The 14,728-nt window shown below is 41.5% G+C and overlaps 1 protein-coding gene across 2 annotated transcripts in view; it reads left to right on the forward strand.

Annotated features, from left to right (window-relative positions):
* The first annotated feature begins 7,447 nt into the window (after positions 1-7,447).
* The window catches only part of MTDH (metadherin), a 33,895-nt gene continuing 26,614 nt past the window's right edge, over positions 7,448-14,728 (forward strand). The window contains exons 1-2 of one of the 2 annotated variants that reach the window (XM_061995065.1): positions 7,448-8,120; positions 13,810-13,914. In XM_061995065.1, coding sequence (XP_061851049.1) covers positions 7,716-8,120; positions 13,810-13,914 — 510 coding nt within the window. In that variant the 5' untranslated portion in view covers positions 7,448-7,715. The remainder of the gene's footprint in view (positions 8,121-13,809; positions 13,915-14,728) is intronic. The other variant, XM_061995064.1, reaches the window with a different exon arrangement.

Genomic DNA, 14,728 nt, shown 5'->3' on the forward strand with positions numbered 1-14,728 from the left:
AGACTGTCATGGTGCTTCTGTGCTACCTGGACCAAACCACGACAACAGTCTTCACATGTTGAAACATCTTCACAGATCCTTATGGAGCACAGCAAAGCATACATCCCTCAGTTTTGTTCTATAAAAACTTCACTGTGCCAAGCTGCAACACAGCTGTCGTGTTGTTTAAATACTTTGACCTAAAAAACCCCTACAAAAATAGCAGTTATCTCTTATGGTGATAGGAACATCACATGGTCCCCAAACAAATCGCTAAGGCACAACCTATTCAGTATGGATGTAGCCAGTCGCCTATAGCAGTCTTAAACAACATGGATGTGAGCCAGCATGTGCCTCCACAGGGTGAGGAATGAGAATGACCCCAGCACTAATTTTTCGATCACTACAGATATATATACTATAGACAGTGTGTTCTTGTGAGGAGTCAGGTTTCAATGAGTTTTAAATGAGGCTGGGGTTTTGCTTTGTATAGGAATCATTTCAATCTGAAGTAGATTTTAAAATCAGGGAGTTATTTTCCTATTTGATTTTCTAAAGTCTAATTGGTATGTTAATTCTTATGTTAAGAATATGAGGTTAGGAGGTTCCATCTCTAGCACTGAGAGCACATACTGAATTAACGTGTGTGAGTTTTGTAACAGTTTCATGACTGACTGGTTGGTTGGGGTTTTTTTCCTCTCATGGGACTTATACTGCTTTCCATCTATAAAATGGATTGAAAACCAGTGATACCCTAGCTCAGGCAAGAGTTGGGTTTTCTGGGTTTCCAAGAGTGCAGCTGCCCAGAACAGGTCTTCTCTGTAGTAAACCTCATAGACAAGGGTGCTCAGGCTTCACAGTACCCTTGCTATACTAGATACCTAGTATACTACAGCACCAGGCTAAGCTTCCTGTGGGAGCTCCAGTCGTGCTGCATCAAAAGCTCACTGAAACAGAATCGTTACCCTTTGTGACTGTCATTTCCCTGAATGGGAATTTTCTAATGACATTAGGTATTTTGCAGTATTCCCACCTACCTCTAGATCAGAATGACAGAAATGAGTCCAAGCCTATAATAAAATTATTCAGAGTAGAACATATAGGAAAAACTATTTGTTTGAATACATCTACACTGATGTCCCCGCTGGGTAGCTCACATAGTGACAGTGTAGTCAGCAGCGTAGACTGCAGTGCAAAAAACTAAATGCATATCTGTGCCTGCATACTTGTATTCTAATAATTGTATTGCTAATAAATGAACCACACGGTTTCAAGTTAACTCAGTGCCATCTGTATGAACAGCAACCACCTCTTGATTAAAATGCAGTATTAGGAAAACTGTCTTTCCTGTAAAATAAAGCTGTGAAAACTCTCCAAAGATAAATGTTAGAAGTCACATTATAGTACATATGTAATGTACACTCAAAAAAAATATAGAAAACAACTTTGTATAACCAGTGATATGAGCAAATAGGCCTATAATTTTGTGTTTGCTTTCTGTTAATTTGATCAGGGTTTTTTCTCAGCTGGGTAGCAAGTCTTTGCATATTTATTTTTCTTAGCTCACGGCTGATAGAAATTTTAATATGAACAGTCTGCCAAAGTGTTCTTCACCTCCCAAGACACTCGTGAGCTCTTTCAGTCATAACGACAATTTAGATTTGATGACTAAACACTATTTATGTCAAAGGTTTAATGAGAACAGACTTATCTTTTGTACAGGGTATTAAATTTATTATTTTTGTCGGAATGTTTCTGTATTTGAATAGTATGGTTATGCATAAGAACATGAACTATAAAGAAAAATCATGTGAAATTAAAAAGGACCTTAAAGAACACAGACCTCCTTAACAGTGAATTTTGATTTAAGATTCTGGGGCAATTTAAAAATTTTATCATGTCAAGAGGAAAAATAAATAAGGTGAACTTCAAAGGTCACAGCAGGACATGGATTACTCATCCAACTGAACTTCCTCTCTTTTTAGTTCGGAAAGAAATCTTTCCTGAAGTACTGTATCAGCAAAAATGGACTTGTTCAGACTTGCTAAAATCACTCACTACTCTGAGGAAGTCACTGAGCATCAGCCCAGGTCCATCAGCCATAGCCCAGATTAACAAATTCTTAGGGGACAAATTTTTTTTGCAATCTACAACTTTCTTCAGCAACTCCTTTTGAGCCTCTCCCCAAATCGAGCTCTGTGCTTTGTCCTTCTCTCAACCCCAAACCCATGAGTTGGTGGAGGCTTAGCCCCAAGTACCCCAGACACTGAGTTAGGGTATCCAAGTATGCTAGCCATGATGCAGGTAAATATGTTCTCATATCAGTTGAAGCTCTGCACAGGATCTCAGCCATGGCCAAGGTGGAAAAGATCTCAGGAGATAATTCTTTTGTCACTCCACTCTTCCCTTTGGCAACTCTTTTCCAGACCACTAAGCCGGAGCTCCAACAGTGTCTCTTCTAACCCTTCCCTCAAGCCTAGGTGTCAGATGAGTTCTTGTCCAACATCCCCAGCACAGCCCAGGTGAACACGTTCTGAGGAGATAATTATTTTTGTCCCCCATCCCCTCCCTTGGCAATCCCTTTCCAATCCCAGTCCAAATGGTTTTCTCTCTTCTCACAAACATGATCAGATCCCTAACCACAGGTTGGGCTGAGACTTAGCCCAAAGCCCCTAACCATCAATCAGACAAGAAACTTATCAGAGGATAATTATTTTTGCAGTCCCTTTCCTGCCTCACTCCAAACAGGGATCCAAAGTTTTCCTGTTCTCTGTCTCTAAGACTAACTGTAGCCCCAACTCTAACACCTGATATCAACAGAGACCAGCCCAAGACCCCAAGCCAGATTCTCAGAAGATCATTCCTTCAGCAACTATTTCTCAGGATGATCAAAGTGGAACTCTGGTCTCTGCCTTGTTAAAACTTAGTCTGAATGCAAAGAATAGGTTGAGTCTTAGCTCCAGACCCTGAGCTAGAACCCATATTAAACACATCTCAGGGAAGAACTTTTTTCACAGTCTGTCTCTTACTCTGGCTGATCATTTTCTGCCCTACACCAATTGGAACTGTAGGCTTTATCTCTCTGCTAACCATATACGTAACACTAACGCCAGTCCTAACCCCAGACATCAGCTGAGCCTTCTCCAACATGCCCTGCCATGGCTTGGATGAAAAATGTCTCAGAGAAGAATTGTTTTCATGTCCAACCCCTCTTTGGCTGTTCTCAGTAGCTCCGCTCCAAGTGCATCTCTAGGCATGATGACTCTCCTGCTTCTAATCCAAAGCTTAGCTCTAATCCCTGTCCTTAGCATGGGCTGAGTCTTAGCCTAAGGCATCTGGCCATGACCCAGATGAATAATTTCTCAAGGAAAAGTCTGCAGACTACTCATCCCTGCCCATGCTCTTTGATGTCATTGCCAAGGGTGGAGGTTGTTGGATAAGGGATTTTTTGTTGTTTTCTCCCACAGGATAAATAATGAGTATCTATCAGTATTTTCATTGAATTATGTACTGAGTTCACCTTAAAGCAATTCAGAGTCATGATCCACGTGAGGCAGTTTAATTGCCTGTTGTTCAAGATTTATTTAACATCCTGATGCAAGAGAAACCTTGAATGTGTGTTGTTGGGATTTTGCTTATTTAAATGTGAGGAGACTTAATTTTCTTCTGCATCTATCTGACTTCTAGTCTAAAAAAATATCTAGATCTGCAGGACACATGGCTTTATTATTGTTTGAGGTAATCCACGTGGAACAAGTATTCTGAGATCTGTGAGGCATAGTTCCCCCGTGTCATGCCAAAAGGCAGGTGCTGAGTTTTAAATAAGGTTGCAGGAAGGTATTACACGGAATATATCTCATAGCACTGGTGGTAAAACAAAGACTATTTGAAGGGACAAGAGAGATTACATTAAAAATATGAAAATCAAGCTTTGTCTTTATTCTTTTGGGTTTTGTCATTGTTTTCACTTTTATAATGTGTCATCCAACCTTCTGCTGTGATCCTTGGGAAAACGACATGAGAAAGATATTTTATATTCAGCTCTGCCTGAAGGAGTCTTTGGGGTAGCTTTGATCAAATCTATTAAGGCATTTGAAGATTAACACCTGACTAATATCAGTATTGAAATTAGTATGAAATAGACCCCATGTACTTTGTGATGAGTACTGTCAAAGTAGTATGTTACAGTCACAAACTTTCTTAAGAATATTTCAATTTGCTACAAATTGTATATCTGTTTATGGTTGTATCTCATTAGTCCAGAATAAAAATATATTTATTAGTTTCAGATTACCTCGCCGAATCAAACCGAAAGCGGTTCTTTCCAAGTGGGGATCTGCTACTTTTGGTTTCCCTCTCGGCCCCATAAATGTTTAGTACGAATACCGGCTATTCACGACGCTGCCACTCGGTGGTGCCAACGTGCAGCATGTAAAAGGCTTCATCGGGTCTTCAAGTCAATCACCGGAATCATAGAATTCAACCACCTCAGGTTCTTGCAGCGTTTTCTTTAAAATGAAAAATATCTCCTGTTCTACCGCCCCAGGTTTTAAAAAACAAAACAACACAATAAACAAACAACAACAACAAAAAAACCCAAATCAGACAAACAAAACCCATCAAAAAAAAGCCAACCAAACAAAAACATCATCCAACACATTTAGAACTAAAACTATGTGATCACTGTTCCATCACCTCTGTCTATATGGGACAACATCTTAAACAAATAAACTACTTACAGAGTAATTCTTTTGCCATGCCCTCGTGGCCAAGAAGGCCAATGGCAACCTGGGATGCATCAAGAAGAGTGTGGTCAGCAGGTCAAGGGAGATTCTACTCCCCCTCTACTCTGCCCTGGTGAGGCCTCATCTGGAGTCCTGTGTCCAGTTCTGGGCTCCTCAGTTCAAGAGGGACACAGAACTTCTGGAGAGAGTCCAGCACAGGGCCACCAAGAAAATCAGGGAACTGGAACATCTTCCATACAGGAAACGCTGTGGGAACTGGGGCTGTTTAGTCTGGAGGAGACTGAGAGGAGATCTTATTAACATTTACAAATATCTAAAGGGTGGGTGTCAGGAGGTTGGGGCATTCCTTTTTTCTATTGTAGCTAGTAACAGGACAAGGGGTAATGGGATGAAACTGGAAGATATTTCACTGTGAGGGTGACAGAGCAGTGGAACAGGCTGCCCAGAGGGGTTGTGGAGCCTCCTTCCTTGGAGGTCTTCAAGACGTGCCTGGACATGTTCCTATGCGACCTGATCTAGGTGAACCTGCTTCTGCAGGGGTGTTGGGCTAGATGATCTCTAAAGCTCCCTTCCAACCCTACCATTCTATGATTCTATGTTACAGTGGCTGAATCGTGCAACAAATAGTACAATAATGGTTAATAGTGCCCCCAAAAAATGTGCATGGTATATGCTAAAGCATAAAAGGCTCACAAAGTATTACAACTTTGAATTAAAAAAAAAACCCAAACTTCTAAAAGTATCTAAATGTCTACCAGTAAAACGTTCTGCCTGAGATTGTTGCTACTGCCAGTTCCAGCAATATCCTTTGTTCCAACTGAAGTCAATTAGAAGAGCAGGACTTGATTGACTGCCTAGTGGTATTTTTTTTTTTTTTTTAAAAAAGGACTTAGAAGCAATTTGAGTATTTTACTAAAAATCTCCGAAAGCAATGAAAATGTATAGCCACTTGTATGTGAAAGATATATTGACTTTACAAAATTAAGTAGTTATATGAAAGCCGTGTAAGCTATCACTGTGTTGTTTAAACAAATTTTATTTTACTACATTTAAAATATGCCAAGCATCCTATGCAAAGTTCAATGCACTAAACACATATCTTCCTAGCAGGCTATGAGAGTAACATTTTTATCTGTAAGTGGAATTGTGAAGTGAAAGAATGGGACACAACTGGAGAGAGTTCAGCACAGGGCCATAAAGGTGATGGAGTGGAGCATCTCCCTTGTGATGAACGCTGGGGCTCTTGAGCTTGGAGGAGACTGATGGGTGACCTCATTAATGTTTACAAGTATGTAAAGGGTGAATGTTAGGAGGATGGAGCAAGGCTGTTCTCAATGATGTCCAGTGATAGGATAAGGGGCAATGGGTACAAACTGGAACATAAGAGGTTCCAAAGAAACACAAGGAAGAATTTCTTCACTGTGAGGGTGATGGACCACTCAAATAGACTGCCCAGATGGGTTGTGGAGTCTTCTTATCTGGAGACATTCAAAACCCACCTGGATGAGTTCCTGTGTGACCTGCTCTAGGTGGTCCTGCTCCGGCAGGAGGGTTAGACTAGATGATCTTTTGACGTCCCTTCCAACCCTTAAGATTCTGTGATTCTGTGGGATCACTTTGCAGCAACAAACCACCGCAGAAGGCCAAAGTCATTGTGACGCCCCTCAACACCAGCTCTGAAGTTCTGACAACCTCAAACCCTGCAGGAACTCTGGATGGTGTGAGACCAGATTTCTTAAAAATCAATACATGCATTTGGGGTTTAATTTTTTTAGCATTCTTTTTAACAAACATGGAGAAATACAGTTTTGGAACCCTAATGACAACACAACTCCCAGTGATACACATAGCTTATTTTTCATGAAACTATTTGATGTGATAGATGAAGCCAGTTTGTGGGAGTTCCAATCTTAGAAAATAAGGTTCATAAAAAAAAAATCAGTGCTGTTGTGTTATCTTGTCTAGCTATATTTAGAAAGAACTAAAACCACACCCTTGGGGGTTTTGTCCCAACATTTTTTCTCTGCAGAAGAGATGGGCCTCTGAGGGGCTCTAATCCCAGCCTCTGAAGCCTGAAGGGAAAGAGCAACTCTCAAGTCCCTGAGACTCGTAGCGTGGCCTCAGGGCTAGTCCTGGAGCTCCGCCGGCGGCAAGAGCACCCACAAACCGGCAGCTGGCGTCTCCACACCGGGGCCGTACCGCCTCTCTGGGACAACCGCACACTAAAATAAGAGCCGATTAGTGATCATCGCCGTGGAAATGCACCCACGATGGGGCGGATCTGGGAAAGCCGTAGCCGCTTTGGCGGCCCGGGGATGGCCCTCTCCGCGCGGGACAGCGCGTCCCACCGCTCGGGCACGCTGCTCCGCGGGGGCGCAGCGGGGAAGAAGCACGGCCCGCCGAAACGGCGGGAGAGGGTCAAGCCACCACTCCCGGGTACAGCCGCCCGCCCTAGTCCCGAGGGAAACACCAAGGAGTCTCCCGCCCCGGCCACGGGGGCCACTCGGCCTTCACAGCCCCGGCGCCGCTCGCCGACTGCCACGTCAAGGTTGTTCCTCGCACCGCCCTCCGCCTTTCCCACAGCCGGTGCCGCCCTGAGCGGAGTAGGGGAAGAGGAGGGCCGCAGGCCTGCGCTGAGGGGGAGAAGGGGCAGAGCGGGGAGCTCTGCGCCCGCCCTTCAGGCGTTACCCTCCGCCCCGCGCGCGGCGGCGATGGCGGCGGCGCGTTGCGGCAGCGGCGGGCGCTCGGCGGGGCGGTGACGTTGCGCGCCAGGCGGAGGGCGGGGAGGAAGAGGAGGAGACCCGGGCGCCCGCGGGGTTGAGGCAACTGCGTCCCGCCGAGGCTCCGTCCCCGTCTTCCCTCTCCACCCGACCCTTGGCGGGCTCCGGCTGGGGCAGGCGAGCGCGACTCTCGTGAGGCCGCGATGTTCTCGGCCTGAGCGCTCTCTCGCCGCCCCGCCTGCTTCGGGCCTCTGCGGGGCAGGGGGCCGCGATGGCTGCGGAGAGCTGGCAGGAGACGGCGGCCCAGCAGGCCGAGGAGGCGGCAGCCCGAGTGCGAGCCATTCTCTCGGGCGGCCTGGGCCTGCTGCGTGCCGAGCTGGGCCTCGAGCTGGGCCTCGACCCGCAGGGCCTGCCCACCTGGCTCGCCCTGGTGGTCCCGGCCGCCCTGGGGCTTGGGCTGTTGGGGCTGCTCCTGGCCGCGGCCTGCGCAGGCAGTCCCCGTAAGAAGCTGGCACGGAGCGCGGCGGAGAGGAAGAGTGACGAGGCGGCCGAGACCGGCCTGACAGCCGGCGGGGGCCACGGCAAGGCGGGTGGCCCGGGCTCCGGACAGCTGCACCTGAAGAGCGACGAGCAGAAGAAGAGAAACAAGAAGAAACTACCGGAGAAAACGGCTCGGGTGAGGAGGGCTGCGGGGGCCATACCGGTCGGGAGGGAAGGAGTCGGGACGTGGTGGGGCAGGGGAGGCGGCTGGGCCCAGGCGCCGGCGGGGGAGGGGGGATGAAAGGCGCTTTGACAGCGGCAGGATGGGGACGGCGTCGGGGTTTGCAGTGGCACTCGACTGGGCGCGGCGAGTCCCCTGCGGGAATCGCGGCGAGAGGAGATAGTGTCTGCTTCTTTCCGGGCCTTGTCACCGGTGCCCCCTCCTCGGTAAAACGCTTGCAGGTTAAATGGGCCACGGTGAGAAGCGTGAGGATCGCCCGCAGGGTCTGGAGGCCACGGAGGTCCCCCAGAGCCGCCGTGCCATTCACCTGTGTGGTATTTGCCTAGGGAAGGGAGGAGGGATTCTGTCTGCTCTGGGGCTGTCGCGTGTCGTCTGGGTTACTCGATTGCTCTGAAAACCTGGAGGAGCACAGACGGAAATTACACACTAGTAGTCCTGGATGATGACAAAAACGCTAGTTTCTTCCCGTAAAAGCTTTTTCATGGAAACTATTATATTAAAGCATTTTTTATTATTATTTATCGAATGTTTGTAGGGCTAGGTACTAGTAGTGTAGACCTTTCAGTGGCTTAGCATTTCAAGCTAGGAGTTGCAGGTCAGACTGCTGAAAGCAGCATTGTAAGCCCCATAAATGCTGTGATGATTCGAACTTGAGTAGGGCTTTTTGCTGTATCTTTTGGACAAGACATGTTAACATCAGTCTTGTGGTGAGCTTTCTTCATTAGGAATATGTCTACTTTAGTTGTTACAGTAAGGATCATCTCCTTTAATAAGGAAATCTGTGTCTTAGCAGCCCCTTAAAAACAAATAATTCCAATCTTTTGGGGAAAAAAAAACAAAACTCATCAGTGTGTGGTGTTGGAACCTTCCGTCTTTAACAGTCTGCATGCACTTCATGAGAAAATCAGTAGAATGCAGAAATTATCAACTGCTCTAAAGCTTTCAGTTACCTTCGTTTTGGGACTTGAAGGGATTGCTTCTATAGCTTTTATATTGTTAGTATGTTTGTAATCCTATTTATGTCCAAATGGATTATAGGAATGAAAGTGAAGCAGATGTCCCTTGCCTGTTACAACTGTGTATTTTAATTAAATCTTGCTGTATAAAATCTGAATTGTTTACCTAATGACCAGGAAAAGGAGAGAAAATGGGCTCATACCTTCATTTGCATCTGTGGCAGTGTTAAGACTTGAGACGTTTCTGAATTTTAGGGATTTTTTAATGAGAAGCCTAGAATATCTTAAAAGAATATTTAAAAAGTCTGCATACGTCACCAACCTGTCTTTAAACAGTGAACTACTGAAGTTGATTCTGGAAGTTGCAAAAGACTGAATACTGAGCATCAAGAAGAGGAAGCATTGTGATTCAGAATCTTTCCAGTGTAGTTAGGTCTCCATTTTGGAGAAGGCATGTTAAAGAAGCAATTTCTTTGGCCGTCTTAAACAGCTTGAATCCTTTAAGGTTTAGTAGATCTATTATGCCTTCTTAAAAAAAAGACTAACCCTAGATAATTCAGACTTTTCTTGTTTTATTTTCATTAAAATCCAGTATAAAAACAAAGCATAAGCTCTTGCAAGTCATCACTGAAAACATTTTCAAAATGCCTCAAGAGAAGATAGAGTGAAGAGGTAGATACACTGTTAACTTGACAATGTTCTGTAGTGCAGGGCTTCATAAAAGCAACTTTGTATTAATTTTATGTACAACTTAACTTTTTGGTTAATATTAATACTTGTACTGATTAAAGTTTGGTTTGCTTAGGCACAAAATAAAGCTAAGGCTATGTAAGAGCAAATATTTTCATAATCAAAAGAGTAAAAGAATTTTTCAGCTGTCAAGCTGTCATACTGAATTAATTTTAAGTTATTTTTATAGTACTTGGTGTCATTATTTCCATGCAGAGGTAAACTCAGTTTTCCAAAACCAAACCATTAACTGAACCATTTTCCAATTTCCAAACTTTATTGGAAAACTGAACCAGTTTCCAAAACTGAACCGTTAACTGTAGTGCAAATATGTTTATACCAGTGGCAAAGTTTTATAGGCCTGCCTCATACACGTTTTCCATGATAACTTCATAGATACCCATAGTAACACATCCCAATATTTTCCGACTTTCACATGAGAAATTCTCAAAACAACTCCTTATTGCCTTGTCATTTTCATCTTGTGTTTTTGTATGCTGTGGTGCTAAAACTGAGGTCTGCAAGGGGAAAGAGTAAGCCTATTATCAGTAGATTTACTACAGGGTTTCCTGTGGCATGGTCTAGATTTCTACTGCAGATGTTTCAGAAAGCTCAGAGCAACTGGTCTGTAGCATTAAAGAGCACACTACAGATGTCTAATTAAGAGCTCTAGGGTTACTTTAATATAGAATTACTGAGCTCATTTTATGGCAGGTGAGGCATAATTCTCACCAAGCAAGGCTGGAACATTTTATCTTGTGTCACAGAGTTCTTTATCTCCTGTTGAGATTTTTTTGTTTGGTTGGTTTTTTTTAAATCTCGTGATATTTCATTTCACTTCCCTTATGAATAATTCCTGTGCTTTTCTACTTTTTTAAACCTGCAGAAAAAAGGTGAAACTGTTCTTACGTGGTTTCTGTACAATCTGCAAGACACCACAGAAACTTGAGAGTAACCATTGATACCATATGTTTGCAGCTGCAGAAAATACCAATTGACTACATACCTGCTATTGTTTGAAGTACACCTGGACAGTAAATGCTACACATTTTAGTAAATGCATTTGCATGCATTTGAGAAAGTTTCCTCCTTGGTCTGATTGAAAGAACTTTTCAGGCTATGACTCTTTTCTGCTGTTGCCCTTAGAAGTAATCTGACTAAAATCTTTTTCATACTTTCAACTGGTAGTGACATGTTTTTGCGTACATATTAGTTGTCAAATTGTGAGAAGTAGGGCTGTAGAATTCTCCAGTGCTCAGAGAAAAAATTGCATGGTTTCTTAAGAGAAGCTTACAGAAAATAATATTGGTAAACAGATATTCTAAGGCCAAAGATATACTAAGTAGACATTTCTTTATAATGTGTAACTAAGGATTTAGGTTAGTACAGTCTTGTAAGACTCAATGCCCATTTCATTACTACCATTTGAAGTGTGAAAAAAAGTTATCCTTTGCACTGAATCATATTTAAAGAACAACATTAACAGGTTCAGCAAAACTTTGTTCTACTTTTGGATTAATGTCCTCAAATGTCTATGGAAAGGGTTTATTTAAATATTGGGATTTTAAGGTCAATAGGCAAGAATTGCATTCAGAACTCAGTAGTGTTATTGACAGCACTATTTCTGCCTTGTTGCATCTTCCCTGTAGCTTTTAGGTTAACAAAAAAGATTACAAATAATAAATTGCACATTTTGAGTTAATATTGTCAGTGAACTTTTGATATATTACCATGAAGTCTTGAATTTGGTCTCTTTGACTGTAGTTGTCTTTTAAAATAAACATTTCTGAATACTATGGAAATGCTTTTTCCTTTCCTGCTTCTGTTACTGTCTTTGGTATACCCAAAAATGGTCACATGAATTTTGGTTAAAAGTCTTATGATTCATCTGTGGGCAGAAAATAAATGTGGAAATCTTCCACCGCAAAAGAGATTTCCAATTCAGGGTACATTGAGGGAGAAATGTATCAAAGGACAAGTTTTTAAACATATTTCTCATGGTTATTGTTTGCATGATCAGATGATCAGACAGTATTTTAAACAGTCATGTGGATGAGTTTTTCCAGAGGATTCTTAATGGATATGAATTATAGTTTATTACTTCAGAGAAACATCTGTTGTTTTGGGTTGTTTTAAAATTGAATTGAAATTGAATTTTTGAGAGGGATTAAGACAGTGGTTTTCAACTTAAGGGTATGTATGTTATAGCAAAGAAACAAAGCAAGGTACAGAATTTAAAAAGTTACTTGCTGTAAACATTTTTGCCACAAGTCCAATACTAGATGCAGCAAATCTGTTACCTAACTGCTGCTAAACAACTTAGAAATATGATTTCTTCTCCCACTTAAGATCTTCAACATCAGGAGTACTGTCATAGATTGAAAGACATCACACTACTAACATGACTGTGCAGAATCTGGAGAAAATGGAGGAGTTCAAGACCTGATTTTTGGCAATGGATTATTTTCAAGATCGATATCTGGTCTTTGGTATCCCTGTGGAATTGAGTACTGTGAGCTTTGCTGGGAGTTTTGAGACCCAGATCTGTAAAATATACTTGATTTTCATAATGCTGAGAGAAAAGTACTCCATTTTAGATGAAAAATCTTAGTTAAAAATTAGTTAAAAAATTAGTTAAAAGCTGGTGGTTGAAGGGGAAGAGGTGTTAGGTGACCTGATCTTTCAATTTCTATTAATAGTTCCAAAATAAGAAGTTGGCATGCTGGTGAACTACAGTAAGCAATACTGTGTTACGTGCTGGTGAAATCACGCCAAGGGTGATTTGTAAGCATAATATAACACGGCAAGACTGAAATACCTGTACCAGTAAATTGGGAATCAGAACTGATATTTGAAGGAACTGGTACACTAAGTTGTAATATGGCCTTTGTTTTACTTTAAATAACCAGGTTAATGTAACTTTTGGGGATTTCATAACAAAAAACGACTAAAGGTAATACAGTTCGGACTTTAATTTCTGCAATTTCTTTTTAAGTAAAGCAACTACAAAGTAGTTATTTATGCTTAATATCCTATTTAATTTTCAGAATTTAACTGAATCATTATGAATGTATGAAATTTGTGTGGACTCAGTGTCAATTACTACTCTTAACAATTGCTTTTTGCTCAGTGAAATTAATGACTAACAGTACTATAATGCTTTGCTTGTTGTCATCTTTTTTGGAGTTAAGCATAGTCACTTCAGTCATAGCTTTTTGTCAACAATAAACATGACTTTAAAAATTACTACATTTTTGCGTAGGGAATGCTAAGGTATGCCTTTGCTGTCAAATGTGAGGATAAAAACTAATTTAATGACTGTCCAGAGTTTCAATTTTGTATGTTAAGCAATACATGCTATTTTTCTTTCCTTAATAATGTGAGAGGAAAATGGTAGACTAATATAGCACCTGTAATCAAGTCTGTCAGAAAAGAACAATGAGATGTCATGCTCAGTCATGCTTTGTGTTTGACTTCTAATTTCTGTTCTACTATGAAGTTTAACTTGCAAAGGAAATGAGCTGTGAGGGATATGCATAGGTAGGATTTGCAGAAATTTGGTCAAGGTAGAAATTGTTTTAAAAATTCATCATGTTGCTAAACTATTACAAGATGGTAAATACATTCATTTAATTAGGTAGTCTATGGCACAGAGAACTGTAGGTGTTCTGAAAGCTAATGACTTTCAGAAATTTACTTATAAGGAATTCCTGTGTTGAGTAGGATTCAGATGAAATGAGGAAACTTGCCTCTTTTCCTTTGGCGTTTCTAGAGCTGGTAAAAGTAGAATTGCAACAGATACTTTGAGCACTGATCTACAACTCTGTCAGCTTTACTTAGTAGCCTTCCAGGCATTTTACAGTCAAGAAATAGTTGCATTTCAGTAATAGTGTAATTTGAGCTTTGCTTCATTTGTCTTCTTCACTTATTTTAATTGTTCATACTAACTATTTAAACAGCCTAATGGACGGTCTTTCCTTGATGTATCTGAGGATGAAGTAATACAAACGGTCCGTAAAGAAAATACAAAGCAGCCAGTGGACACAGAAAAGAAGAATGAAAAGGTCAGTTATGGATATGAAATGACACTGTTGAAGTTTAGTTCATGCTGTTTCAGTCCCTAGTTACCATACTTGTGATTCAAAGCCCTGTTACTTGGTATTTCTTACTGTGAGGAGTACTAATTTGATTTGTTGTTGCAAAGAGCTGTAGGGGTATTTTCTTAACTTCTGAGATCATGCCTTATCACAGAACATTTGCATCAAGCAAACCCCTCACTAAATACTGATATCTCTGTAAACCATGTGATAATGTTAAGCCTTAAGAAATTAAGTTTGTTTGTCATTTTTGCTGGCTTCTATGGAGATGCCTTATAATGATAGTATTGTTAAGTGGCTTGTAAATGGCCCAACAATTCCGGGACTAATATTCAAAGGTTTAAGTGCCTTCTTTTGTCAGATGCATCCATTAGTGATTACAGTTCTTAATTTCTGATGGCAAATGTGGGCTTTGAAGTCTGATGTGAGCGGTTTGTTACGCAAATTGAACTACTGCATTAGAAACATCTTTTTGAAGCTTGATCTGTAGGTTTATCTAAAAAAGTGACCATGCTAATCGTGATGTTATTTTTTTGCACTATAGGGACTATTATCTTCTAGTGTTATCGTAAATGCCATCATTTGTGGGCAACTTGGATATATTTATGATAGGCCTTTGATAATTTTTTGCTTAGTTCTTTTGCTAACATTGTGCATTAAATTTTTGTACTGTCATAAATTTCTGATATATTTTCTTCAACAAAATGAATTTGTTTTAACTACACTCAGTAATGATGGGAAAATAAATGCTTATGCATAAACAGTCAGAAAACAGTAGTTG

Source organism: Colius striatus, chromosome 4, assembly GCF_028858725.1.
Source record: "Colius striatus isolate bColStr4 chromosome 4, bColStr4.1.hap1, whole genome shotgun sequence".
Classification (NCBI taxonomy): domain Eukaryota; kingdom Metazoa; phylum Chordata; class Aves; order Coliiformes; family Coliidae; genus Colius; species Colius striatus.